At 38.8% G+C, this 27681-nt stretch overlaps 2 protein-coding genes across 28 annotated transcripts in view; one reads left to right on the plus strand and one right to left on the minus strand.

Annotated features, from left to right (window-relative positions):
• The first annotated feature begins 33 nt into the window (after nt 1-33).
• RAD52 (RAD52 homolog, DNA repair protein) lies at nt 34-24883 on the plus strand. Of its 6 annotated transcripts, none has more exons than XM_056800780.1 (14): nt 66-138; nt 1076-1143; nt 1888-1950; nt 4042-4146; nt 6263-6364; nt 12328-12421; nt 12585-12652; nt 13080-13198; nt 13537-13612; nt 16610-16806; nt 16955-17157; nt 19731-19811; nt 21880-22056; nt 22460-24883. In XM_056800780.1, exons 4-14 carry the CDS (start codon nt 4060-4062, stop codon nt 22516-22518), a joined length of 1263 nt encoding a protein of 420 aa, XP_056656758.1. In that variant the 5' UTR covers nt 66-138; nt 1076-1143; nt 1888-1950; nt 4042-4059; the 3' UTR covers nt 22519-24883. The 6 variants fall into 6 exon arrangements, with proteins under 6 accessions (XP_001373259.2, XP_007503877.1, XP_056656759.1 ...); XM_016425975.2 differs by lacking the exon at nt 66-138 and adding an exon at nt 174-425 and having other exon boundaries at nt 1076-1154; XM_016425974.2 differs by lacking the exon at nt 66-138 and adding an exon at nt 174-425.
• WNK1 (WNK lysine deficient protein kinase 1) overlaps nt 24506-27681 on the minus strand; it is a 183080-nt gene continuing 179904 nt past the window's right edge. For all 22 annotated transcript variants that reach the window (XM_056800766.1, XM_056800765.1, XM_056800764.1 and 19 more), the window contains one exon: nt 24506-27621. In XM_056800766.1, the coding sequence (XP_056656744.1) occupies nt 27304-27621 (318 nt within the window). In that variant the 3' untranslated portion in view covers nt 24506-27303. The remainder of the gene's footprint in view (nt 27622-27681) is intronic.

The following is a 27681-nucleotide window of genomic DNA, read 5'->3' on the forward strand; positions in this document are numbered from 1 at the left end:
TGCTTTGCAGTTTCCTCCCGCTAGCCCCGCCTTCTCCGACTGCTTTGCTTCCTATTAGCCTGAAACTGTTCTCCCTGCATGCACTGGGTGCCCGGTCGTCTGCGATTGGTTGTGGGACTGGGTTCATCCGAGAGGCGGGTAAGTGAGTCTATGGAAGCGGGTTGTGTAGGGTCCGAGTCGGTGTTGGGTTGAGGGGTGATGTAGGAGGGAGGGAAATTAGTGTAGGTGGCGGAGGCGGCGCCTTGCCCCTAAATGGGCGCGATGCTGGCTAGTCGCACCGTCCTTAGGAGTCCACACCAGCTCGGTCCTGGGAAGGCTTTGAGAGAGGGATTTAAGTGCCGTAATTGCAGGCAGGCTAGGTCCAGCGCTCAGGCTCTGGCTGCTCTTATGCTGTTGGCGGCTGATGCCCGGGTCCCTGGAGCGGGGTCAGTGCAGCAGGCTGGTGGAATTGGGGACCGGGACCCTTCAGGATTGGCTCTGGTCTGAAGTCGGAACCCACTCAGAACAGTTACTAGCTGTGAGACTGGGCAAGGCGATTCACCTCTCTCGGCCTCAGTTTCCTCATTTGAATGATGAGGGGTTTCGACTTGGTGACCCTTTCACTTTTAAAACAATTATCCTAAGGTTCAATTAAAAATAAAAACTTATTCAGTTTCCAAAACAACACCATCACCACGAAAACAGGAATTAAATCTGGAGCAGGGGATTTCATAAAAGATATTTTTTGGGTATTGTTTCAAGATGACTTAGCTCTCAAAAGTCTATAGGAAAATATTTACTCCGATTTTCTGCCTAAGCTGGAATAGCATTATTATTGCTATTATGAATTTTTTAAACATCAATGCTTTTATTAATATTAATCCTGTTATTAGCATGTTGGTACATGGCACCGTATCGTAAAATAACAATAGAGGGAATTTTGGAATGCACCTCCGATGATTGATGTGGTTGCAATACCCTTGAATTTAAAGTTAGGAGATTTGGGTTCTTTAGAGAGCAAGACTAAGGAGTCAGGAACACCTGAGTTTGAATCTTGCTTCAGACATAAATTGTTATTTAATCTGCTGCTTTATAGTTCTTTCATCTGTAGAATGGAAATAATGACAACACCTACCTCCTAAAGCTATTCTGAGGATCAAAGGAGTTAAGTATATGTAAAATGCTTTTCAAACACTAAAGTGTTATATTAGCCATTTCTGCCTCTAAGTAGCTGTGTATAACAACTAGCTAATAACACTTTGTACAGGTTACTTCTCAGAATTTCATTTTCCTTCTCTGTAATTATGAAGTTGGACTGAAAGCTAAGTTCCTTCAAGTCATCTTTCTAATGACTTTTAGAGTCTAATGACTAATGAGTGAAGTTATGAAGGGTCTTAAATTTCATTCATTGGCTTCTTGAAGGAGAAACATAAATGATGGTTATTTTAAATTTAACTTTTAAGGATAGCTGATTGTTACCTGGTCTGAATTCCAATTGCCTAGACTTCTTTTATACATTTTTAATGGTAAGGTTCATAGAAACCCAAGTTATTAGTTTAATAACCATCAGCATTCAAACACAAAAACCTAATAATTCATGCAACAGTAAGCTTCTAACATTTTTACAGATTTTTTAAAAAGTGTATTAAATGAGCAGCTAGGTGGCTTAGTGGATTGAGAGCCTGGCATGGAAATGGAAGGTCTTGGGTTCAAGTTTTGACCTCAGACACTTCCTATCTGTGTGACTCTGGGCAAGGCATATAATCCCAGTTGCCTAACCATTCTGCTCTTTTGCCTCAAAACCAATACTTAGTTTCTATTCTTAGATAGAAGGTAAGATCTTTTTAAAAAAATGTATTAATTTTTTAAAAGTTAATTTTGTTTATGCCTTTTGTTTTTATGTCATAGTTATTCCTGGATATATGTCTACCACCCCCAGAACTGAACCCTCCTTTGCAACAAAGGAAAATAGTTAAGTAAAAATAACCAAATAAGGTGACTGATAGAGTATGTAATATTCTGTCCCTGTAGTCTCCCACTTGTGTCTTAGGAGTTTGTGACCATAAAAAAGTGCTGCTATAAATATTTGCACTTGAGACTTTTCTGTCTTTGCGTTCTTAAGTATAGTTCCAATACTGGGATCATTATATCAAAGGATATTGAACAGTTCAGTCATTCTTCTATCATTATTCCAATTATTTTCCTTTGGGCAGTAGGAAGTCACTGGAATTTATTGAGTAAAAAACATGACATGGTCAGATCTACCCTTAATGAAATTCAATTTAACAGTGTTTTAGAGGATAGACTGGAGATTCCAGGCAGGAAACCCAATTGCCAATAGTCTAGGCCAAAAATGTTGAGGGCCTGAAATAAAGTGGTTATTGTGTGATTTGAGAGAAGAGGTTGTATGAGAGAGATGGTGCTGAGATGGAAAGGACAAGATCTGACGACTGAATGTGGGGAGAGGGAGATTCAGGAGTTGATGATAGCACCAAACTTAGCCTGGTAGACTGGAAGAATGGTAGTGTTGTTAGCAGAAATAAAGACATTTGGAAGAGAAGTAGGTCACTGTGTGGTGGGTGGGGAGTAGGTTGTTGGGGGAGAAAGGAAATGATCAGTTCAGTTTGAGATATCTCTGGGATATTTAGTTTGAAATGTTCATTGGGCAGTTAATGATGAAGTTTGGGAAAGACTGGGGAAGATATCAGTTTGCAGAGAAGTAAAATTTTCAATGACCAAAAATCAATTTTCTCTCCCTCTTGCCTTAATTGTAAGAAAAAAGAAAAAATCTTTATGAAAATTATTTACACATACATTATGGTTATCCTTGATGAAAATATGAGAAGGGAACTAGCTTGCTTTTGTAGATGACTTTCTACATAAAATCACATTTGACTTAGAAATATATTTGACTAAAGTTATATTAAGACTTTATGATTCCACTGAGGTTATTGTTTTATTACAAAAAAAAGCATTTGATTTGGTAGTAAAAGACCATACAAAACTTCTTAGTACTTGTAACCAGAAAGTTATTTAGTGAACCTCTGATGTGAGGTAAAAAGCAGGAAAAATGTTTGCTAAAAGTGTTGACCATTAACATAAAAAATGCCCTATACAAAGTCCAAAAGAAAAAGGGATTTTTTAAAATAGACAGTAGATTCTCCAGAGGTGGTGGTTTTTTCTTTATTTTTTATTTTTATGGATAACATAATACTAATTCTGAGGAGCCATGGAACCCTTTTCTTTTCTTTTTTTTCCTTTTTTAAACTTATTTATATAATTAAATTAGACTATTCTTCCATGGTTACATGATTCATGGTCTTTCCCTCCCCTCATCTCTACCCACTCCTGTAGCCAATGAGCAATTCATGGAACCCTTTAAAATGAAATCCACAGCCACTAAAATGAGATTTTCCTGGAAGTCCACAGAGGAAAAACTATGTGATTAAAAATATGTTGCCCAGATTATCACATGCAGTTGGATGGCAGTACATTTATTTAGTTCATTAGGACTAATCTTGAATAAGTATTGTAGGGAACTGGGCCCAGGTTTGAATAGGAGGACACCAGTCTGGATTATATTTCAGAACATCCATAGTGTTTTTAATTATCCCAAACTCTTCTCTGAAAGAATTAGAGAGTGGTCTACAATTGTATGTGGACTGGGGCCTTGGGGGTAATTATGAGTTGTGTTTTTCAGGCAGTTAAGTAACAACCTTCTTGAAAGGACCAGTTTCTGATTCAGAGGGTGTAAAATACCACTTAAAATTTGTTCCCCATATCTGGATATGATTCAAGTCTTATCTTCTACAGAGACCCCCTCTTTCCTTAAGGTACATGATTTTTAAGGTAAAAGGTAGAAGCAAAATCCAGAGGACTCTTGGTTCCTTGATTGGCAGAATCTGACTTCTGAATTACCATTAGAATTAATAACTGTGTTCTGGTAGAGTAAATGGAAAAGGACTGGAAGATTGGACAGGAAGACATTTCCCCTAGTTTTATAATTCTTTCTCTTTCTTCAGTTTTTGTTAAGATCTTTGTATTATACCATTGCTTCCTTAGTGAGAAACCAGAATCAAAATGCCTGAGAATCAGAGAGCAAGCTTCAAAAGCCATGAGAGCCTTCCTGGAACTCCCAATGAAAATTCTGTGTTGTGTTTTGGGCAGGTGAGTCTTCAGGTTCCTTCTACTTGGATGTTTGTGCATTTCTGAGGCTGGTTGGGAATAGAATTTTATGGTGACCAAGATTAGTTGTTACTTGGGTTTGTAGGTATCTTTGCTTGCATTATGGAAAAACTCCACATTTCACAATTAAATTTAGTAAAAAAAAAAAAACCCAAACTTTAGTCATTGAGTAAAACTTTATTGATATTTCGACCTTGGCAATGAAAGCATAGTTAATTATAGAGAAAATCTCTGTTGAGTTAGCCCTGAATATAAAAAATTCTCAGCCAATGTGTATGTATGTATATATTCATCCATCTATCTATATATCTTTATGTAAAAAGCAAGGGCAGTTATGCTTTATCCCAAACTTTTGTCAAGTATAAAGCAGTAATAGTATATATAAGGGCAGATGGGTGGCTCAGTGGATTGAGAATCAGGTTTAGAGATGGATGGTCCTGAGTTCAAATTTGACCTCAGACACTTCCCACCTGTGTGACCCTGGGCAAGTAGGGAATCCTCAGTTCCCTAGCCCTTATTACTCTTCTGCCTTGGAACCAATGCTTAGTATTGATTCTAAGACAGAAGGTAAAGGTTAAAAAAAAAATTGTCTAAACAAGGAGAGATAAAGAAAGAGTATATTCTCTAATCTCAGAAACTTCCTTACTGTGTGATCCTGGACAAGTCCCTTAACCCCTATTGCCTAGTCTTTATAATACTAAGACAGAATGTAAGGATTTAAAGGGGAAAAAAAGAGCTTATTATTCTTAGGTGTGGGTTTTCAACATCTTACAAATATGTCACAGTGAGTAGACAAGGCTGGTAATTAGAATGTATTATGAAAGTCTAAGCAAGGGCTTGAGGATGAGGGTTAAAACCTATATATAGGGCAGTATATGTGCCCACTTAATTTATGCTGAAGATAAAGCTAATTTAAAGATGAAGTCATGTCAAGAGAAGGAAAATATGAAGTTATTTCCTTGTTGCCTCTTTATTTCTGTTTTCCCCATTGCCATAGTTATTTTATGTGGGAAGCTATTCTGAACGGCCAGGTTTGGAAAATGGGACTTTTACTTCCTTAACCCTATCCCCTTCCTTCCTGTTACTATAGATCTGATTCTTTTAATCTGTCTCAGCATCTTCATTGACTTCTGATTGCTTTTAGAATAAAATCCATACTATATCCAAGTATGTTAACAACCTGACACACATCTAGCAGTGTTCTTTTATACTGTATTTCTAGCCATACTGGATTATTCCGTTCCTCAAACTTGTCCCTTTTTTTCTTATACTTGTCACCTATTCATACCATTCCTTATATTCAACCTTCTTGAGTTCTTTTCATCTTTCATATATAAGCACTGCCTCTATAAAGCCTTCTCCAGTCTGTTGCAAATGATCTCTCCTTTTTCTGAACTCCTTTGTCACTTTAAAAAAATCTCACTTATTATATTTTATTTCACAAAGTGGTAACTAGGTGGTGCAGTAGATAGAGCACTAAACTTGAAGTCAGGAAGACCTGTGTTCAAATCCGGCCCCAGACACTTACTAGCTATTTAATCCTAAGCAAATCACATAACCTATTTGCTTCAGTTTTTTCATCTATAAAATGGGAATGTTAATAGCACCTGCTTCCCAGGGTTGTTGTGAGGATCCAGTTAGATAATATTTGTAAAAAGTGCTTAGCAAAGTTCCTGGAACATAGTAAACACTATATACATGTTAGTTTTTATTATTTATAAAAGCAGTAGTAGTACCTACCAGACCATAATTTTTTTGGGGGGGAGGGGTGGAGTGGGGGGCAGAAACCACATTTTATTTGTCTTCTTCCATACTACCTAATAGGGACTTGTACATAGTCTTCAAAGGATTTATGAATTAATTAAGTGTATTTTTTTGGATGTAAAGTGCATTTAGGAAGGGAAAGAGAAGAATAAATTGTGTGTATGGAAAGGAAAAACTCTAGTTTCTTCACCTTTATTTCTCAGAGTGTATTTTTTTTCTGAAGTTTGAGATTTTAGTTTTGTCCTTTTTGCTTAAAAACAATTCATTGGGGATGATGAATGATAGAGAGTACACTGAAAAAGCTAATTTAATTTTACCTGCTTTACCTTTTCAGTACCAGTACACAGCAGATGAATACCAGGCCATCCAGAATGCTCTGAGACAAAGGCTGGGCCCTGAATACATCAGTAGTCGACAAGCTGGAGGTGGCCAGAAGGTAAAAGAAAAATCATATTGGAAAAGTTGTCATCTCTATGACCTCAGCAAACATGGACTTCTCTGAAGTTCCTCTTACTTTTCTAGTGCCTTCTGTGTACAAACAAACCCAGATGACCATTTCTTTTTTGATCGTAGATATTTTTTGGTTCCTCAGAGAAAGAGGCTTGTGGTCTTTGAAACCTGACTGGATATCTCTTAATTTCTTTGTTTCATTTCTTCTTACTATTTACTATCTACTTCAGCTTCTGATATTTAATCTCTTTTCTGGCTGTTTAGTACTTCTTTTGGAAGATGTATTATACTAGCAGTTGAAGGATATGTGACCTTTTATTTTTTTTCCTTCTGCCTCCCCTGCTCAGTTATTGTGAAAATCAAATGAGACTTCCATTTGATGTATCTTTGTTTTATTTAACACCTGTCTTTACACATATACATACATACATACATACATATAATCTATACAAGTATCTTACCTGAAAGTCCTAGTCCAGGGCCTTATTAAATAATATCTAGGTTATAACCCTTGTCTTCAAAGCGGAATGAACTTTGGTGTGTAGTCTGCCAATTGGGAAATATTTTAAGTATGGACCGGACAATAGTCTCTTGTCTGTCATCTAAGGGCTAACCTAACTAAAATGGAAAGAAGCTGCAGTAACTTTTGAAGACTATCTACTAACTCACAAAGGGGTTTTGGTCTGTATTGGAAGAAGGAACAACTAAGCCAAGAAAATCACAGATCATTCACATATTTCAATGAATTATACCAGATATTCAATGGTTGTATTCTTGTTGATTTTGACAGCTTTTAAACTAGAGAGACTTTAAGTATATCTGTCATCTGAAATCCTAGCTAAATTTGGAGATCAGAAGGTTGTATATCAGGTGATGATTTTCCTTGGCTACAGCAACTTTGAAGGAGCAAGGGAAAACAAGTACTTTAAAAGATGCATATTGGCTTGGGGATTGGGGTGGTGGAGCCAAGATGGTGGAGAAAAGGCAGAATCTCACCTGAACGTTTCTAAATTCCCCTCTAAACAACTTGAATTCCCTCAAAATGAATTCTAAAGTGGAAGAACTGAAAAAAGGACAGAGTGAAACAAATTTCCACCCAAGACAACCTAGAAGGTTCATAGGAAAGTTCTGGCATACTTGGGTGAGAATAAAGTGGAGTATAGCACTGGCAACACGCCAGCAAGATAGTAGTGGGTCTGGGGACCAACTGAATTGGCAGCAGTCATTTCTGGAGCTCTCAACCCACAGATGATTAGGGGGTTGGTCAGAAGGAGATTATAGGGGGTCCCTCTGTTGGCCCTTAGTGTAAGACTATTGTATTGTTCTTATATGGATCTGGGTCAATGCCCCAGGGTGAGTAAGAGCATTAGCAAACCTAGCTTGCTACCACAGGGGATCAAGCTTCCCTGTCACAGTTCCTAGGTAGAAAAGAGTGCTTATGGTCACTCCCAGACCAGACTACAGGCCAGGAGAGTAGTAAACATACCTCTTCTTAGATCATTCCACTTTGAAAGAACTAAACACTTGCAGATACTCAGAACTAGCTCTGAAAATAATTGCACAAAAACTAAACAAACAAAAACAACTGAATTGTGGGACAGTGTTCCACTCACCTTAGGAGCAAATTCCAACTTTAACATAGATAAAAGTCAAGAAATAGGCTAGAAGTGCGAACTGGAACGACCTCCAGGAATTGATGCAGAGCGAAAGGAGCAGAACCAGGAGAACATTATACACAGAGACTCATACACTGAGGTACAATCTAATGTAATGGACTTCTATACTAGCAGCAATGCAATGTTCCAGGATAATTCTGAGACCTATGAGAAAGAACACTATCTACATTCAGAGGAAGAACTGTGGGAGTAGAAACACAGAAAAAAACAAACAAACAACTGCTTGATCACAAAGGTTGATGGGGATATGAATTGGGATATAGACTCTAAATGATCACCATAGTGCAAATATCAATAATATAGAAATAGGTCTTGATCAGTGACACATGTAAAACTCAGTGGAATTGCACATCGGCTATGGGAGGGGGATTGGGAAAGGGTAAGGAAAGAACATGAATCTTGTAACCATGGAAAAATATTCTAAATTAATTAAATAAAACTTTCCAAAACTTAAAAAAAAAAAAAAGAAATAGGCTGGAAGAACTTGACCATACAAAGTTGCAATGGTATCAGGGAAGATCAAAACAAACTCAGAGAAAGGCAACAAAATCAAAATTGCCTTATCCAAAACCTCAAAGAAAAATGTGATTTGTTCATAGGTACAAAAAGAATCCTTGGAAGAGCTCAAAAAACAACTTTTAAAATGAAATAAAAGAATTAGAGGAAAAATTGGAAAAAGAAATGAGAGTGATGTAAGAAAATCATTTAAAAAAAAAAAGAGTTTAGTTTGGTAAAGGAGGCACAACAAAAGAAAAAGAAAAAAATCTTAAAAAAAGAGAATAGACCAAATGGTAAAAGAGGCACAACAATCTATTGAAGTGTCAAACTTCATAAAAAGCAGGATTGACCACATGGAAAAAGATAAACCAAAATTCAAAGAGAACTTAAAAAAGCAGAAATGTCAATTTGGAAAAAAAGATACAAAAGCTTACTTAAGAAAAAAATGCTTTAAAAATTAGAATTGGACAAGTGGAAACTAATGACTGTGAGACAAAAAAACCCAATAAGATAAAATTAGAAGATTGAAAAAAATAGAAGAAAATGTGAACTATATTATTGGAAAAACAACTGACCTGGAAAATAGTTCCAGGAGAGATAATTTTTAAGAATTATTGGACTATCTGAAAGCCATGATCAAAAGAATCTAAACATCTTCCAAGAAATTAGGAAAATTGCCTTGATATTTCAGAACCAAAGGACAAGAAAGAAATTGAAAGAATCCATTCATCATCTTCTGGAAAAGATCCTAAAATAAAAACTCATAGAATAGCCAAATTCTAAAGACCAAGGAAAAAAATGTTGCAATCAGTTAAAATTCAGCATGGAGCCACAGTCAAAATAACAGTTAGCAACTTCTATATTAAAGGATCAGAGGGCTTGGAATATGCTATTCTAGAAGGCAAAGGAACTAGAATTACAACCAAGAATCATGGGATTTGGGGGGGAGGTGGGGAGGAAAGAATGTATATTTATTGAAATAGAGGACTTTCAAGAGATGCATAAAAAGGTAAAAAGGCAAGAGAAATAAGAGATTCAATAAGGCTAAACTGTTTACATTCCTTCATGGAAAGATGATACTTGTAATTCCTAAGAATACTCTCAATATTAGAGTAGTTAAAAGAAGTATACATAGAGGGCATGGGTGTGAACTGTGATGGGAAGATAGCTAAAAAAAATAAAATAAAATTATGGGGTGAGAAAAGGAATGAGTTAGGAGAAGGGGGAAGGGAGAGATAAAATGATGGAAGTTATCTCACATAAAAGGTGTGAAAGAGCTTTTACAGTGGAGGTGGAGGAGAACATTTAAACTTTACTCTCACTGAATTGTCTCAAAGAGAGAGTACTCAATTGTAAAGCATATTCAATTGGGTATAGAAATCTATCTTACCCTACAAGGAGAAAGGAGGGGAAGAGCATAAGGAAGGAGGGATAGCTGATAGAAGGGAGAGTAGATTGGAGGAGGCAGTAGTCGGAAGCAAAACACTTGACAGTATTCAGGGTGAAAGGAGAGGAGAGATTATGATAAATGGGGAGAAATAGATTGGAGGGAAATACACAGTAATCATAACTGAAAAAAAATTTTATATCAAGTTTCTCCGATAAAAGCCTCACTTCTCAGACATATAGAGAATCGAGTCAAATTTATATGAATACAAGTTGTTCTTCAAATGCTAAATGGTCAAAGGATATGAATAGGTGGCGAATTAATCAAAGCTATCTATTATCATGTGAAGAAATGCTCTGTTACTATTGATTAGATAAATGCAAATTAAAACAACTCTGAAGTACCACTTTACCTATCATATTGGCTACAAAGATAGAAAAGGAAAATGATGAATGTTGAGCAGAGGTGGGAAAATTGAGACATTAATGCATTTTTAGTGGAATTGTGAACTGATTCAGTCATTCTGGAGAGCAATTTGGAACTGTCCAGGAGAGGCTATAAAAGTGCTCTATCTAGCAATACAATTACTAGGTCTGTATCCCAAAGAGAAAAAAAGAAGGACCCTTATGTACAAAAGTATTTATAGCAATTCTTTTTGTATTGGCAAAAAAACTGGAAATTTTGGGAATGTCCATTAACTGGGGAATGGCAGAATAAATTGTAGTATATGATTGTGATGGAATACTATTGTGATTTAAGAAATGTTGAGCAGGATGCTCTCATAAAAACCTGAAAAGATTTCCATCAACTGATACAAAATGAAATGAGCAGAATAGGGAGAACATTGTCCACAGTAATAACAATATTGTATGATGACTGGGACAATGAGGTAGGTCAATGGATAGAGTCCCAGGCTTAGAATTTGGAGGGCCTGGATTCAAAGCTAGCTTCAGATATTTCCTAGCTTTATACCCATGGGCAAGTCACTTAATCCTAGTTGCCTAGCCCTTATTGCTCTTCTGTTATGGAACCCAATACTTAGTATCAATTCTAAGACCAGATATAAGGGTTTAAAAAAATTGTATGATCATCAATTGTGAATGACTTTCTTATTCTCAGCAATACAATGATCCAAGACACTTCTGGAAGACTATATGATGAAAATTGTTATCTATCCATTTACTTCCCAAGAAAGAACTGATGGAGTCTGAATGTAGATTGAAACATACATTTAAAAATTATTTATTTTTTATTAAAATTTTTTTTGCCTTGTGTTTTCTTTCACAACATGACTAATATGGAAATGTTTTGCCTGACTCCATATGTATACTGTATATCAAACTTGTTGTCTTCTCATTAAAGGGGAAAAGGAGGAAGAGAATTTGAAACTCAAAAAAATTTTTTAAATGAATGATAAAAATTGTTTTTACATGTATTTAAGGAAAATATTAATATTTTATAATATGTATTTTTACTAGTGGTGAGTATTCTCTCTATTGATTCAGATTATTATCACTCTCTAACTTAGATAGGGGTCCTCATGAGTTGCTGTGGCTAAAATTATTTACCAGCACCTTGATGATGAATATTTCCTGATATAATTAGGTTGGCCCTCAGATGACATATATATACAGTGATCCCTCACCTATTGTGGGAGTTACATTCCAGAGACCCCTGCAATAGTTGAAAATCTGTGAAGTAGTGGTGTTATATTTCTTTTACTATTTATATATCTTTCCTATAAACCTTTTCCACATTCTTATTAATCTACAGTCACTGAGTCAATCAGCACCCAGGATACAGAACATAGCACTGTGGTTGATCACCTTTCATTCCATTAGCCATTAGTATTCTGTCATAAGTGTAACTGTGATACAGAATTAGATATATTTTTTTAAAACTTGTGATACAGTGAAGCCCCAATAAGTGAACCATAATATAGTGAAGGATGACTGTATTGTGAAGGCATAGCTTTTAAGAACTCAAGGTTATAGTGGAATTGCTCATTGGCTTTGGAAGGGGGGACGAAGGAGGGGAGGAAAAAAACATGAATCATGTAACCATGGAAAAATATTCTAAATTAATTAATCAATAAAAAAATTTAAAAAGTAGTCAATCAACAAAAAAGTAATAAAATAAATTAAAATTTAATTGAAAGAAAAAAGAACTCAGGGTTATCCCCTTGGAATGATGTAGTGTATACCACTTTTTTAGAGATGATTTCGTATTAGAATTTTCACTGTCACTCTGGCAGGCTATAAATAATGGCTGTCAGATCAAGCAACCTTTTAAAGAAACTTGTCTTGAATGTTCAGGAGTTAAGTTTTTCAGATATGATTTAGTTTTGTATTGAAGTATTTCAATGGATTTTTATTTTTTTTCTCTCAGGTATGTTACATTGAAGGTCATAGGGTCATCAGTCTGGCCAATGAAATGTTTGGCTACAATGGCTGGGCTCATTCTATCACACAGCAAAATGTGGGTGAGTGTGGTTCTTGGCAGTGAAGGCCTATGGTTCATACTTTTTCTTATTGGAGTTGGTGACTTCTAGAGTGATTGAGTGTGGATGCAAAGTGGGATCTAATTGATAGTAGAGATTTAGTTTGGCCTTCTGTATAATTCAAGTATCTCTTTCTTCTTGTCAGATTTTGTTGACCTCAATAATGGCAAATTCTATGTGGGGGTCTGTGCATTTGTGAGGGTCCAGCTAAAGGTAAGGAAAGTTTTGTGACTATGGGTTTGTGACTATGAGTTACTTAAAGTCTCTTACTCTCAGTTTCCTTTTCCATAAAATGTGGATAATATATAATCCACAAGGTTATTACAAAGATCAAATTAAATAAATTATATATAATGTTTGGTAAATCTAAAAGTTGATATTAATATCAGCTTTTAAAAATAAAAGTGAAGGAAGTGCCTCTTGCATGAACTTTGTGGGTAGGGTTGGAGTCAGTGGAAAGCTCTCTGGATTATTGCACATGATTAAAATCCCACAGTGTCTTCCAGAGCTCTCAGACTACTGGGCCTGGTTGCATGACAGTAGGTTACACTTGAAGTCTTATATTGTTTCTTATAACACGGACAGTTTTGTGGCTCAGAGTCTGTCTACTGTCTCTTATGTTTTAACTTCTCTAACCCAGGATGGTTCATATCATGAAGATGTTGGTTATGGTGTTAGTGAGGGCCTAAAGTCAAAGGCCCTGTCTTTGGAGAAGGCAAGAAAAGAGGCAGTGACAGATGGACTGAAGCGAGCTCTCAGGTAAGCTAGATGGGTTTGAATCAAAGATTGCTTAGTTCTAATACCTGCCTTCAAAGTTTGCTTACAGTTCTTAGAACTGAGTATTATAATGAAATTAGAGGGCTTTGTATCTCAGGTTCCATGTTCTAAAATATATAATGGTTCCTTGGCAGTAGACTTCCTGGGGTGTAGGTTAAATCTTCTGGAATTCAGAGTATCTGTAAATGGAATTATGAATAATTGCGTTACCTACCTATAGGTGTGGTTGTGAGAGAAACACACTATTATTATCATTACTCTCCAAAAGCAGTAGTCTTATTCTGCAGGCTCACATACTCCATTTCTCTTTTTGTTTTCAGGTGTTTTGGGAATGCTCTTGGGAATTGTATCTTGGATAAGGATTACCTGAAATCTTTAGACAAGCTTCCACGACAGGTGTGTAAGAAATTGTGCTATGGATGGGAAGGGGAAGAATGGCCTTTTATAGCAAACTCGGATTCATGACTCATTGTTTTTGTATTATTGGGGAGTTTCCAAAGTCAGTTGATGAGAAGACTAAGGTGGTAGATCTTTACAAAAAAAATATTTTTAACTATGGTAATAGTGGAAGAAGGGGAAACTTAAAAGAATCCTTCAGTGGCCCCAGATATTTTTTTAATAGATTATCTTAACCAGAGATAAGCTTCCTTTCTTTTTTTGAATGATATATAAAGGGACAGATAATGTGTAGGGGGAAGAGGAAGAGAGTCGAAACAAGATCCTTGGACATCAACATCCCCCATTATAATTTGTACCAGAGAGAATCCAATGTGAAAACTGAATTTTTTGAGATGACCAATTTGAGATTTGGTGGCACACTAACTAGGAACACTGCTGAAGTGGAGAAAAAGATTTTCCTTTCATGTAGTTAAAACAGTTCTTTGACAGGACATTTTATATCCAAGAGTTTAATGAACAAAACATATGATGGCCAGCTAGGAGAGGGATAGCATTAGAAAATTAATTATGTTATCATTGTAGAATGAATGTTCTTTAGGTTACAGTATGAAATTTGAGAAAAACTACTTCTTGTCTACTATGAATATAGATATAATAGTAATGGCCTTTAATTATTTAGCCTATTTTGTCCTACTGTGTTTCTATCAAGGAAGACATTCAATAACTATTTTTTAAGCATTTACTATACTAGGTATATGGAAAGAAAGACCAAAAGTGAGGTAATCTGTCTGTAAGATTACATTCTACTAGAGTATATAAAATATACAGAAGTAAGCAAATACAGGTAATTTGAGGAGGTGGTGCATGAACTGAACCTTAAAGGAAGATTGATTGTGAAATGTAGACATTAGGAGGAAGTACATTTGAAGTATGGGAGACTACATGTAAGAACAGGAAGAGATATAGGAATTAGAGAGTCTAGGAGAGACCATAGCAACTGTTTAGTCCAATATATATTTGTGATGAAAGGTAAAGTTAGAAGAATAGCAAGTCATACAGTTTGCCCAGAATTTAAAATGAGTGAAAGTGAATTTTTTGAAATAAGGCTGGAAAGTTAAGTTAGTACAAGACTGAGTATGCCTCTAAGTGCCAGGTTGAGGACTTGTATTTTTATCCTAGAGACAATAGAGAATCACTGAAAGTTTTTGAGTAAGGGAATGACGTGATGAAACCTATGCCTTAAGAAGATTGTCTTGGAAGCTCTATGGAAGATGGATTAGAAAGGAGAGAGACAAGAAGCAGAAAAACCAGTTCTGAGGCTATTTTAATAGTCCAGGTAAGATGAGGATTGAACTAGTGTGATAACTCTTGAGGTGAGAGGAAAAGAGAACCTAGAGAAATGTTATTAGGTATAATGAGCAAAAATTGGTAGTGGATGGGATATGGGGGAGGTGAAAGAGAAGGAAAACTCAAAGATAACTTGCATTGTAAGCTTAGGCAACTATTAACTGTAACTGATATTGTTAACCTTGACAAAAATTGAGAAGTTTGGAAGTATCAGTGTGGTTATAAGAGAAAAGATAATAGGTTTAGCACATATTGAGGGATCAACAACTGGTGATATAGGGCTAGAATCAGAGGGGAGAGAGATTAAATTTAGAATATATATTTGGAAGTCATTTGCACTGAGATAATTGACCCTATGGGAACAAATGAGTTCTCCTATGGAGAGAGAGTATAAAGAGCAGAAGAAGATGCAGGAGTTAGGGTTACACTTTTGGGAATCAGATGATAGATAATGATGTAGCAAGGAAGACTGGAAAAGAATGGTGAGACAAGTAGATTTTGGGGAGAGTGATAAAGTTTGTAAGACATGAGGGACAATCATATCCAGGGGAAGGAGGAGCTTGTCATTGTCAAATGCTTCAGAAAGTCTAGAACAGTGATGGTGAACCTATGACAAGTTCCAAAGATGGCATGTAGAGCATTCTCTGTGGGCATATGAGCCAGCCACTCCTGTACCTTCCCTTCCACCACCCCAACCCCCAGTTCCTTACTAGAAAGGCAGAGGTACTTGGTCAGAGCTTCTCCCTTCCCCTTCTCTATCATGCTTGCAGACATTTTTTCACTTTATTTACCCCTTGGCTGAGCTGGAGGGGAACAGAGCTCTTGGGCTCCCCTCCCCCTCTTCATCTGTGCTGAGGACATTTTTTTACTTTATCTGCCCCTCCACCCAGCAGCCCAATGGGAGCACTTCCTCCCTCCCCTCTTGAGGAAAGGAGATGAGGATAGGTGAAAATTAACAGGATTGATGAAGTATAGAGTTAGGAAGATGAGAGCTCTCCTGCCCTAGTGGCCTTGGTTTTTTTTTTTTTTTAATAAGAGGTGGGGGCAGCTAAGTGGCTCAGTGGATTGAGAACTGGACCTAGAGACAGAAGTCCTGGGTTCACATCTGACTTCAGACATCTGACTTCCTAGCTGTTGACCTTGAGCAAGACACTGAATCCCCTTGTCTGGTCCTTAACACTCTTCTGCCTTAGTACTGATTCTAAGATGAAAAAGTAAGGGTTTAAAGAAGAAAAAAGTAGGAGGCAAAGTCATTTGTTGAGAACCAGGGGGTGAGTGTGGAAAAGGACTTGATCAGAGAAGAAGGTTTAGAAAAGTTGGTATTTGCAGGATTAGGGAGAGCCAACCAGAGAAAGGGAAATGAATTGTAATGCAGCAGTGATGGTCCGGTTGTAATTAGAAAATGTGAATTTGTAGTGGCAGACAGGGTTATGTGGTTTCCTCTAGTAGTAATGAAATCATGTGAGTATAAGCAGAGAGGGAGGTGGAGGTATGAGAGTTAGGGCAATGTTGTTTAGTAAGTACTTGGTTATTGGCAATAGGGGGAGAAATAGATCTCCATATCTTGAAGAAAACATCAAATCCTTATAACAGAATATTTAATGAGACCCTTGAGTTAAATTGTCTTCTTTTTGCTTTTTTTAATAGTGCCCATCTGGACTGGACTTAACAAAAATCAAAAGACAAGACTTTGAACCATCTGTAGAGCAGACAAGATATCACAGCTGCCTAAAAAATGTGGTTCCTGTACCCCAACAGGTGCAGGAGGTGGTATCTCCTTGTGGACCAGATTGCGTAGAATCTCCTGCCATTGTGGTACAGGGAGATCCAAGAAATGGTTCATGGTAGGGGACCTCATCTTTCTTCCTTTGTCTCCCTTTCCCTGTCTGCTACTTATACTAGGGAACTTCCATTTCCTATCACCAGAATTCTTTTAGTCTCTATGTAATATAGAAACAGACTTTTACCTCTTATCTCTTCCTACTTCTAAAGCAGAAACATCTGCTTGTCCTTGGAGGGGGATGCCACATACCAGCGGAAGCTTCGGCAAAAGCAATTGCAGCAGGAGTTCCGGGAACAGATGGAAAAGCAGCAGCAGCAGCAGCAGGATCACATAGCAGCTCCTTCAGGGGAATTTCAGAGACACAGTAGACCAGAAAAGCCAGTAACAGAGTCCTTGAGGACAAAGAGAGGAGGTACACAGGGATGATGGGAGGTCACATCTCTTCCAGGGATCTGCTTTGTCCGCTGTGTCCTAAGCCCTGGACTGTGTGGTACAAAGACCAGGAAACTACTTACAAGGAGCCTACATTTTGAAGGAAAAGCAAAAAGCCCATATCCATATGTGCAAGATATATGTAAAGACTTAAGATAAGTAGGGGTACACTAACTGTTGGACGGATAAGGAAAGGCTTCATCCATAGTTAGGGAGTGTGAGATAGATAATGAACTAGCAAAGGAGTTTCAGGAAAGGTCAAATAGTTTAGGTGGAGAGAATAGTGTCATGAAAGCCCAGAGAGGAGAGAGCATCTAGGAAAAGAGAGTGGGCATCAATGTGAGATGCAGCGAAGATGTCAAAAAGGAGGCTGAGAAAATATCATCAGATTTGGCAGTTAAAACATTAGGGGACAACTAGGTGAACCAGGCCTGGAGATGGGAGGTCTTGGGTTCAAATGTGGCTGCAGAGACTTCTTAGCTATGTGACCCTGGACAAATCACTTAACCCCTGTTGCCTCGCCTGTGTCAATCTTCTGCCTTGGAACCAATACTTAGAATTGATTCTAGAGTGGAAGGTAGGGGTTTAAAAAAGATATTATTGTTAATATTGGTGAGGACAATTTCATTTGAGTGATGAGATTGGAGGCCAGATTGCAAAGGGTTGAGAAAGAGGAAGAAGAGAGAAAGGGGTCATAGATAGATTTTTTTTCTAGGAGTTTGGCTGGAAAAAGGAATCGATTAGTATTTATTAATGCCTATTCTGTGCCAGAGCCTGTGCTTAGCACTGGGGTTACACAAAGACCAAAAACAGTCTCTGCCCTCAAGGAACTCACAACTGAATGGGGAAGATGGCACACAAACAAATAAATACAGTCACACTATCTACAGGACAAGTAGGAAATAACAAGGAAGGTGCTGGAGTCAACAGAGCTTGGGGAAGATTTCCTGTAGAAGATGGGACTTTTAGAGTGGGACTTAAAAGAAAGCCAGGGAAGTCAGTATTCTGAGCAGAGGATGGAGAGTGCATTGAGGGCAGCTAGAGAAAAAGTCCAGGGCCAGGAGATGGCTTGTCTTATTCAGAGAAGAGCCAGGAAGCCAGTGTCACTAGATTGAAGGAGTAAGCTGGGGAATGGTCTGAGAAAGTAGGAAGAGTAGAGGAATGAGCAGTCACAATGAAGGTAAAGAATAGGAGGGGTAAGGCATAGGGAGAAGGAATGGTAGGAAGCTCGGTAAAGGAAGGTATGGTCATATAAAGTCAATTTAAAGCCAGGTGTTACTAAATATACAGGTGTAAGTAAGGAGAAAGATTCTGGGAAGGAAGCATAGGATTCTCAGAGTCAGAAGAGATCTTAGAAACTAGTCTAACCCATACTTGAAAAGAATTTCTTCTGAAGAAATTGAAATCCAAGACTGTGATTATCCTTTACAGGAATCAGGATTTTTTTTTCTTTTGCACAGTACCCAGAAATTTGTTCTGGCCTTTAGGGGTGCCTTTATTCATTGGGATAGTCTCCAGTATGAAAAGAATCTAACAGTAATGGTATAGGGAGGCAAGGAGAGTGGTCATATGTAAGCCAAGCCTAGAACACAGCTAAGCATTCTCAGAGGGTGAATTCAGGAAGGTGCACATTTCTAGGCTTTGGGTTTGGGGAGTGGGGGGGTGGGGAGCATTATGCAAATGTATAGAGATGAGAGATGGTATGCCTGGTTTGTGGAACAACTAAATAACTAGTAATTCAAATTGACTGGAATGAAGAGTGTATGAAGTGGCATAATATGGAAAAAGACTGCTAAGTCATTTGGAGCTAGGTTGTGGAAGGCTGAGGAGAACATAGGAAGGCATAATCAGACCCATGTGTGCTAACTCTATGGAGGTGAAATTGGAGAAGGGAGAGATGGAAAAGCAGGGAGACCAGTAATCCAAGTGAGAGCTGATGAAGACTTGAACTCCTAGGGTGATGACTGGATTGGTGGAGAGATGGGATAGATCAAAGGCATATAGTGGTAGAATTTAATTTGGAGAGTGGTTAAGAATGAGGGAGACTGGGAAGATGCTGGCACCCTCAATTAAATAGGAGAGATTTTTGGTTGCACAGGAGTAGGAGCAGAGAATAGTGGTGGGGATGGCTGTATTGAGCTTTCTTTAGAACACTTATTCAGAAATAGATGAGGTAGAAAGAAAATTGGCCTATTCCAGCTGATCCGTAACTCAGTTTTTTATGAGTTCTTTATATATCTTGAGATTTATAAATGAACTCCATATTTGGGTTTTCTCTTTAAACCTTAAATTTTATTTCAGGGGCATTAGGTAATAGAAGAAGCTTTTCTCTTGAGGTTTCTTCCTGCTCAAAAATATTATCATTCTCATTTCATTGCTGACGGAAGAAATAACTTGCTTGTTTTCCTTTTGGGAGGGAAACTATCTTGAAAACTCACTTTCCTGCACCTGTTTTTTTAGTCAGGGTTCTAGATTAAAGGCAGATTCCTAAATTGCAAAAGATTCTTTCCAGCTTTGACTCTGATCTACTTTTTCTCTTTTGTGCAAACTAAGGACTTGGGGTCCCTCCTTTGAAGCACAGCACTCCAATGGCTGCTATTCCAGGGCCACTCCCAGAGGAAGAATTCCTTGAAGGTCAGTAGCTAAATTCTGTTATGAAGAAATGTATTAGGATTTTCACAATGTGAACAGGCAGTGGAATGAATCAGTAATCAATGGATATTTATTAAGAACTTATTATATCCAAAGCATTTTACTTAGACTTTTGGTAAAGATTCTTCTGTAAGACTGAAAAATTCATTTGCTTTTACTTACTTTTAGAAGTGCCTTGGAGGGGGGTAACTGGGTAGCTCAGTGGACTGGGAGCCAGGCTTAGAGATGGGAGGTCCTAGGGTTGGATCTGATCTCAGACACTTCCCAGCTGTGTGACCCTGGGTAAGTCACTTAACCCCTGTTGCCTAGCCCTTACCACTCTTCTGCCTTGGAACCAATACACAGTATTGATTCCAAGATGGAAGGTAAGGGTTTTAATAATTTTAAAAAGTGCCTTGAAAAAAGGAAAAGTTAGGAGCACTAGATTATGGAGGTACAGGAATCCTAATTTCCAAAGGCCAAGCATTCATATATTCATCACAATGGAAAAATTAACTTGGTTATAGATATTAGAGAGAGTGTAGAGACTAGGCCTCAGATTCTATAAGACCACAGTTGGAATTCAAGTTCTGTCTCTGACACACCATCTGTGTGATATCTCAGTTTTCTATTGGTTTATTGTTTCCTCCTGGAGAATTTCCTAAACCAGTTAAATCTCAGTTGTGGCCAAAACTAAAGAAAGAAAAGATGTAAGAATTGGTTTAGAGAGAAGAGGTAAAAGTAATTTGGCAGAGACGTGGCATAGATCAGCATCTCATCCCATATACCAAGATAGTCAAAATGGGTACATGATTTAGACACAAAGAGTGATATAAACAAATTAGAGGAGCATGATAAAAATTACCTGGTATATCTATGGATAAGGGAAGATTTCATAACCAAAAAAGAGATAGAGAGTATCATGGAAAGTAAAATGGATAATTTTGATTACATTAAATTAAAAATTTTAAAGGTTTTGCACAAACAAAACTAATGCAACCAAACTTAGAAGAAAAGCAGGAAACTGGAAAAAAAATTTTTTACAGGAAGTTTTTTCTGAAAAAGGACTCATTTCTCAAATATTTGGAGAATTGAGTAAAAGGTATAAAAACTAAGTATTCATTTCCCAGTTAATATATGGTCAAAGGATATGGAGAGGCAGTTTTTAGAAAAATAAATCAAAACTATCTATGGTCATGGAAAATGCTCCAATTCACTAGTAATTAGAGAAATTATACCTATCTGATTGGCTAATATGACAGAAAAGGAAAATGACAAATGCTAGAATGGAGGTGGAGAAGTAGGGACACTGTTGGCAGAATTGCGAACTTATCCAATCATTATTTAGAACAATTTTGTACTGTGCCCAAAGGACTATATAACTGCATATCCTTTCATCTGGCTACCACTACTAGATCTGTATCCCAGAGATTTAAAGAAAAAAAAAGAACCTAGAAGTACACAAATATTTATAGTAGCTCTTCTCATGGTAATAAAGAATTGGAAATTGAGTGCATGCCCATCATATGGCTGAACAAGTTGTGACATATGATTGTGATAGAATATTAGTGTGCTATAAGAAATGATGAGGGGTGGGCACTAAGTGGCTCAGTGGATTGAGAGCCAGGCTCAGAGATGGGAGATCTCAGACACTTCCCAGCTGTGTGACCCTGGGCAAGTCACTTAACCTCCATTGCCCAGCTCTCACCACTCTTCTGCTTTGGAACCAATACACAGTCCTGACTCTAAGACGGAAGGTCAGGGCTAAATTAAAAAAGAAAAAGTAAGCAAGAAGAAGGAGGGCTCAAATTGTTCTTGTTCCCAAAAAGGATAGCCAGATGGGGGGAAAAAAAGAGAGCAGACACTTATTTGAATGAATAATACATATGTAGAGACCTCCTTTTCTCACGGTTTCCTGTCAGTGTGACTTAGAGCTTTAGTTCTTCCTGGGAGCAGCAAATGAACTGCTCAAAAGAACCAAAAGCTAAGAGTTTAGCTTCTGTGTGCTGGATGTGTGAAACCTGTTACCTTCTTGTGGATGGATTTTGTTGTGATCTTTGTGTCTCCATAGATGATCCTGAAATGTGGGATCTCCCTTTAGATGAAGCAGACGTAAATGCCATTAAGCCCGTGCTGGGCTCCGGGGCCAGTTCATCCCATCCCCCTGCCACACCTGGCTCGAAGAATCACGTGACAGCCTTGAGCAAGATGCCTCCTAAGCTGAGCCACCAGAGGCCTTATGTATCAGGTAGCTGACAGAATAGGGAAAGCGTGCGTCCCAGGAGGGCTGGGCTTCAGTCCTGAGACTGAAGGGCGTTTCATGCCAATCCTGAGTCGAGCCAGAGTGGATGTGCCTGAGTGGGGTTCCCCAGGGGACAAGGAGCAGGCAGTTTGTTTACCCAGCTCTGCATTTTATGTTCCTGGAGAGAACTCCATCTTCCTAGGGCGTGAGGATGTTTGCCTTTTGGCTTTGTATCCCTAACCTAGCTGCTTGGGTCTGAAGCTACACGATAGAATTCTTACCATTATGTTCTTAGAGATTAGAGTAGTGCCAAGAGGAGTCAATTCATGTCCGATAGTGCTGCCTTTGTGTAATCAATGTATTGTTTTCAGGCCACCACATTTAATCGGCTCCTTTGAATTTTCCACAGGAAACAGCCCTTATAGGAAGAGCCAGGGCCTGAAGAAAAGAAAATTGGATTCCCATTAAATGGCGCCTGGAACCCTTCTGATCCTGGGCCATTAGAAGGACCTTGGAAAATACCAGGAGGCTGTACTGAAGAGGACTTTACCTCTGTCATGGCCTTGAGTTTGGAATTAGAATTCACTTCCTTACAGTTCTCTCCCAGGGATATCATGAGTCTTACTCCCTTGGACTTCACAGACTTTAATCAAGGCATTTCCCCAAAGTGATGGTTTTGAGGTCCCACTCCATGAATCTTGACGCTTTTTTAAAAATCAAGCAGGTTTCAGGGCCTGCCTCCTGCATAGATTGCCGACAAAACTCAGGAGAAAGTGAGCAGCATATTTAGAATCCCCCGTGCTATGGAAGGAACCCAAGTCAGAACTTCATCTTGGTTTAAGACCAGCAAAGCTACCCAGATAAGGGGTCATTAGATGTGAAGGCAAATACTCTCCTTGAACCTTTGCCCTTTTAGTGCTACAAGAATGTTAATAAAATGTAGGTTTTATCAGTTATTAGTTGGCAGCCTCTAGCAGTGCTTATTTTCCAGGGGAAGCACTCTGTTAATTAAGCATTCTCCAAGCCATTTTGATACAACTGTTTGGTAATACGGCTTGGAAGCAAAGATAACCCACCTCTGCTGCCTAATACTTCTGCTCTCCTCAGGCTATTCTCTTTCATTTGAGATTGTCACCTTTCTGTGGCACCCAGATTTATTTCCTTTAATACCTTGAAAATCAAATACCTGGAAGCGTAGTCTGTGGATAAAAATGACAGACTGATATCCACAGCAGTTCAGGCTCCAGTAGGAATCTTTGGTTGCCTTCTTACATAGTAAGGGGAGCCGGCATGGAACATTTCAGCAGCAGCAACTCCCCATCTTCAGACTTTCCGCAATCTACTTTTTAAAACATGACATTCACTAGGAACATATACTTGTTGACTTCTTACTTTTGCTCCCTCCCTTCATTCAGCTGTACTTTAAGAGAAGAATCAGCTGGGGGGCAGCTGGGTAGCTCAGTGGATGGAGAGCCAGGCCTAGAGATGGGAGGTCCAAGGTTCAAATGTGGCCTCAGACACTTCCCAGCTGTGTGACCCTGGGCAAGTCACTTAACCCCCATTGCCTAGCCCTTACCACTCTTCTGCTTTGGAACCAATATACAGTATTGATTCCAAGAAAGAAGGTAAGGGTTATAATAAAAAAAAAAGAAAAAGAATCAGCTGTTATCTCTTCAGGTATTGTTGCCCACAAACCCTTTGGTTGCTAATTGCACCCATCTCAGAAGCTTGTTTTAAGGATCGGGTGAGATAATGTGCTTTTGCAAATGTTGGTGTGCTAAATAAATGCCAGTGAGGGCATTATGAGGTCCTTCCTGTCACAAATCAACCTTGGCCTTCCCTGAACACCCCCTGCCCCCCAACTTTGGAGGTTCCCTAAGGGCAGGGACTCTTATCCCCACTATCTAGCACACAGTTGGCAATTGTTATGGGAGAAAGCTCAACCCTGCTATAGCTTAAAAAAAAAAAACACAACACATCATGCAATACTATATGTAGCTCTTCTGATGTTTTTATCCCTCCACAATAGTGACTGTAAGCCTGCTCCATTAACAGCAAGATCCCCTCTGTGTGGGGGGATGTTGCCTCAGGGTGACATTCCACCAGAGAAGGAAACTGTCAGCAGATACTTTGTTGTTCCCTCTCTGGCTGTCCCACAATAAAACTTGTTAGCCAAGACACAGTGCCTGCATACAGTGTGGAAAACTTATGCCATGGGCATTCTCTTCCTCCTCCTCTTAGTTCCTGACTCTTCCCTTTCTGCCCCCCACCCCCATAAGCTTCCTCTTGCCAATCACTCTTTTTACATGCCTGCCCACCTGTGTCCAAAAGGAAATCCTCTATTTCTAGTGTCATCTTAGGCAAGAGTTTGATCTGCTCAAAGTAGAGATGTTGATTAGCCTGGGGCCTTGGGTCTTAGGCCGACTGGAAAAAAGGCTGCAAGTGAAACCACAGCTCCACAAAAGCAAGTTCGGTTTATTTGAATGGTTTCATTAAATAAGTCTACAAAGGTAACAAACTGCAGCGCAAAGCGCAATCTTACAAGAAGCGCAACGGCCAGTTAGTGCAAAATATACAATTAACGGCTGCTCAGAAACCCCCAAGGTTTGAATTAATTTTATTTTTTTTTACAGTGTACATTGTTAAATAATGTAAAGAAAACATTTGTAATTAAGAAACAGTTTTTTTTTAAATGTGGAAAAAGATACTCTAAGTGTACTATTAACACAAAATAATTTAAACAGTTCAGTAGCATTAGTTTATTCCTCTAGGTTTCAGTTATTTCGTCCACAGGTGGGAAATCAATAGTAAATAAAAACCAGTTCTTGGTAAATGTTGAACCTGGTAAATGTTTTTGTAAGTGAAAAGCCCCTCAAACTTTTAAACCAATAGAGTTAAATAACTATGTGCTGCATTTGGCTGCCCAGTTCTTCTGGCAGAATGTTGTCATCTCTCCTATTTCTGTTCTATTAGATGGCTCATTGCTCAGTCATTGGGATCTTTTTAATTTCATCCTTACCCTACGATCTCCCCTCATCCTCTCCACTCTAGGCAAGGCCTTTTTCTCAAAATTGAAAACAAAACAAAATGAAACATATGGTAATCAAGGTTCACCAACCCCACCCCTCCTTTTTCTGCTTCCCTAGATCATCCAGCTACTTGTTTTGTCTTATTTGCAGGTTTAGAGCCATATTTCATTTAACTCAGGAAATAGATCATTCAAGGAACATACAGGATAGCAACCCTTGCCGCCATATATGATCAAGTCTTTGTTTTTACAAGGTGCGTGTCCTCTGTGCTGTATGAAGCTGGATCAGAGGTTGGAAACATTTTCTCCCCTTATATTATGAAAGCAGAGAAGCACCCACAGAAATACCTTCCTTATCTCCATTGACAGCAGAGATACCAAATAATTAGGCATGTTTTTTTTTTTTTGCCCCCCCCCCCCCCCCCTCTTCTTGGAGCCTTGAATGTTCTGGAGTTGCATAACATCAGGACATGTGGCACACCCCCAGCATAGCTGGATGCAGCACTGAGTAATACTGTTTGGTTGCAGTATTATTCAGGGAATTCTTATTTCTGAATGAAAAGATGAGAGGAAATTGCAAGTAGATGTAGAAATGTATAAAAGGTGGCACAGTAAGTTTTGTTTTTGATAGCACTTGGGCATCTCAGAGAGGAGGAATGGGAAAAACCAGTCTTTTCTGCAATGTTCATAAATAGATGTGGCTTAGATACCAGTGGTTTCAGGGCCTCCAATGGCAGCAATGGTTATTGTTCCAGGTTAAGAGGCCTCTGGTACACCGGAAAAAGGAAAGCAGTCCCAGCAGATTCCCCCTTGATTAAATTTCCTCCTCATCTTACTCCAGCACTTCAGGACCACTTGATAGATAAGAACCCAAGCCAACCTTCAGATTCAACTTTTTCTAGACAATACTCTCCTGATGCCTTCTCGTCTGTCTGCCTTACTTTGGAATAATAAGGAAGGCTCATAGATAGATAGAAGTAATGAGCTTGGCTAGCAGATGTCACTGTCTATAAATAAGCTTCCTCTTCACTCTTCATTCTTTCTACCACTTCATACATACCACTCCATAGGACCTCAACCTAACTGCTCAATAGTTAATATCACTTTCCCCACTTCTAACTCCTGCCTCCAACCAACTTTCTCAACGTATCCCCTCCTACCACTCTTTCAAGACCTGCTTCAGGCAAATTTCCTGGATGGTTTAAAAGCACCCTTTGAACTGGTTTCTCCTGTAGCATACTTAATCCTGGGTCACGTGGACCTATGGGTTCTTTGCATCTGTCCTCTGGCTGGGGTCTGCTGGGAAGATGATGCTAACTGCAGAAGCAATAGAAGTCCAAGGCACTAAAATATCCAGCAAGCAATACTGGGAGAACAGACAAGTATTCAAGTACGGTAATTTTACAATTTTACATTCACATTTATTTATCTAATACAATGGAAATACAAAGGAAAAAGTTAAAGTGTCTCCAATAAGTATACGGATATAGCTAGCTTTTTTTGAACTTTTTTGAACCCTCTATATATTCCACTCTTAACTACTGTTGTCCAACAACATTTATATATCACAGTGTTTCCACATCAAAACTGATGGCAAAGTTACATGTCCGCAGGGAACTTTAAAAAAAAAACAATTTAAATGCTGCAGTCAAAGCTATTATTATTTTGTACTTAAAAGCAGTTATGACCTATTTTAAAGCAAGAGCTGCAACTCCATTCTGCTTGAGCTCCCCAGTGCCTGGGTTCCAAAGAAGGTGAGCTGAAAGGGAGAGATGGGAAAGAAAGACCCTGACAAATTTTTATCCTGTGGTCTGGACTCTTGAAGGGGTGGGGTTGGGGTTAGGTGACTGTAGGGAAGAGACATCAAGTGTACTGTTAAGCCTCATGCTAGGACTTTGCCCCTCAGAGCAGCACTGGGGGGGGGTTGCTTTTTGAGAAGGAGATCTCCAGTGGCTGTCCCAGTGACTTCTCTCTTGTTCACTGCCCTGGCTGCTGGATACAGAGAAGCGAGAAAGCTCAATATGAAGTTGACCCTTCATAAGAAAACTGCTTTTTCCCTTTCCCTCCAAGAAATGGGGAAGAAAGGAGATTCTCCATCCTGAGGGTTAAGTATGATGGTTAGAAACATTCTTCTGGCAAGAAACAACCAGTTTATATGCAGCATAGTAGTTAGTATATAGGCTACCTCCCCTCCCCACAGTTTCCCCAGGCCTGTCTCGGTCTGGCTAAGTGGTCCTCAGGTTTGAACCTGGGGGATTGCTGATGGATTTCTGCAGATTGCTGATGTTGAAACTCTGCAAGGATGCACTCCCTACAGGCTGGAACTGGTTGAGGGGTGGTGGTGCTGGGCCACTTGTTCCACTCCACTGAGTGCTGAAGGGGGCAGCTGGGAAGCTGTACTGCTGCGGGGGGCACATAGCCTTGGTGAAGTGACCTAGAGAGGTAGCTGATGCTGCAGAAATGGGGGCAGAGCCACCCAGGTTAGAGGTCATGGAGATGCAAAGCTGTCCAGGTGCTGAAAATTTCCGTGCCATTCCAGGGCCCTGAAATAAAGCCCAAGAGACAACATTAGAAAGTTTCAAGAAAAATAGTCTTTACCATTT

Source organism: Monodelphis domestica, chromosome 5 (assembly GCF_027887165.1).
Source record: "Monodelphis domestica isolate mMonDom1 chromosome 5, mMonDom1.pri, whole genome shotgun sequence".
Classification (NCBI taxonomy): Eukaryota; Metazoa; Chordata; class Mammalia; order Didelphimorphia; family Didelphidae; genus Monodelphis; species Monodelphis domestica.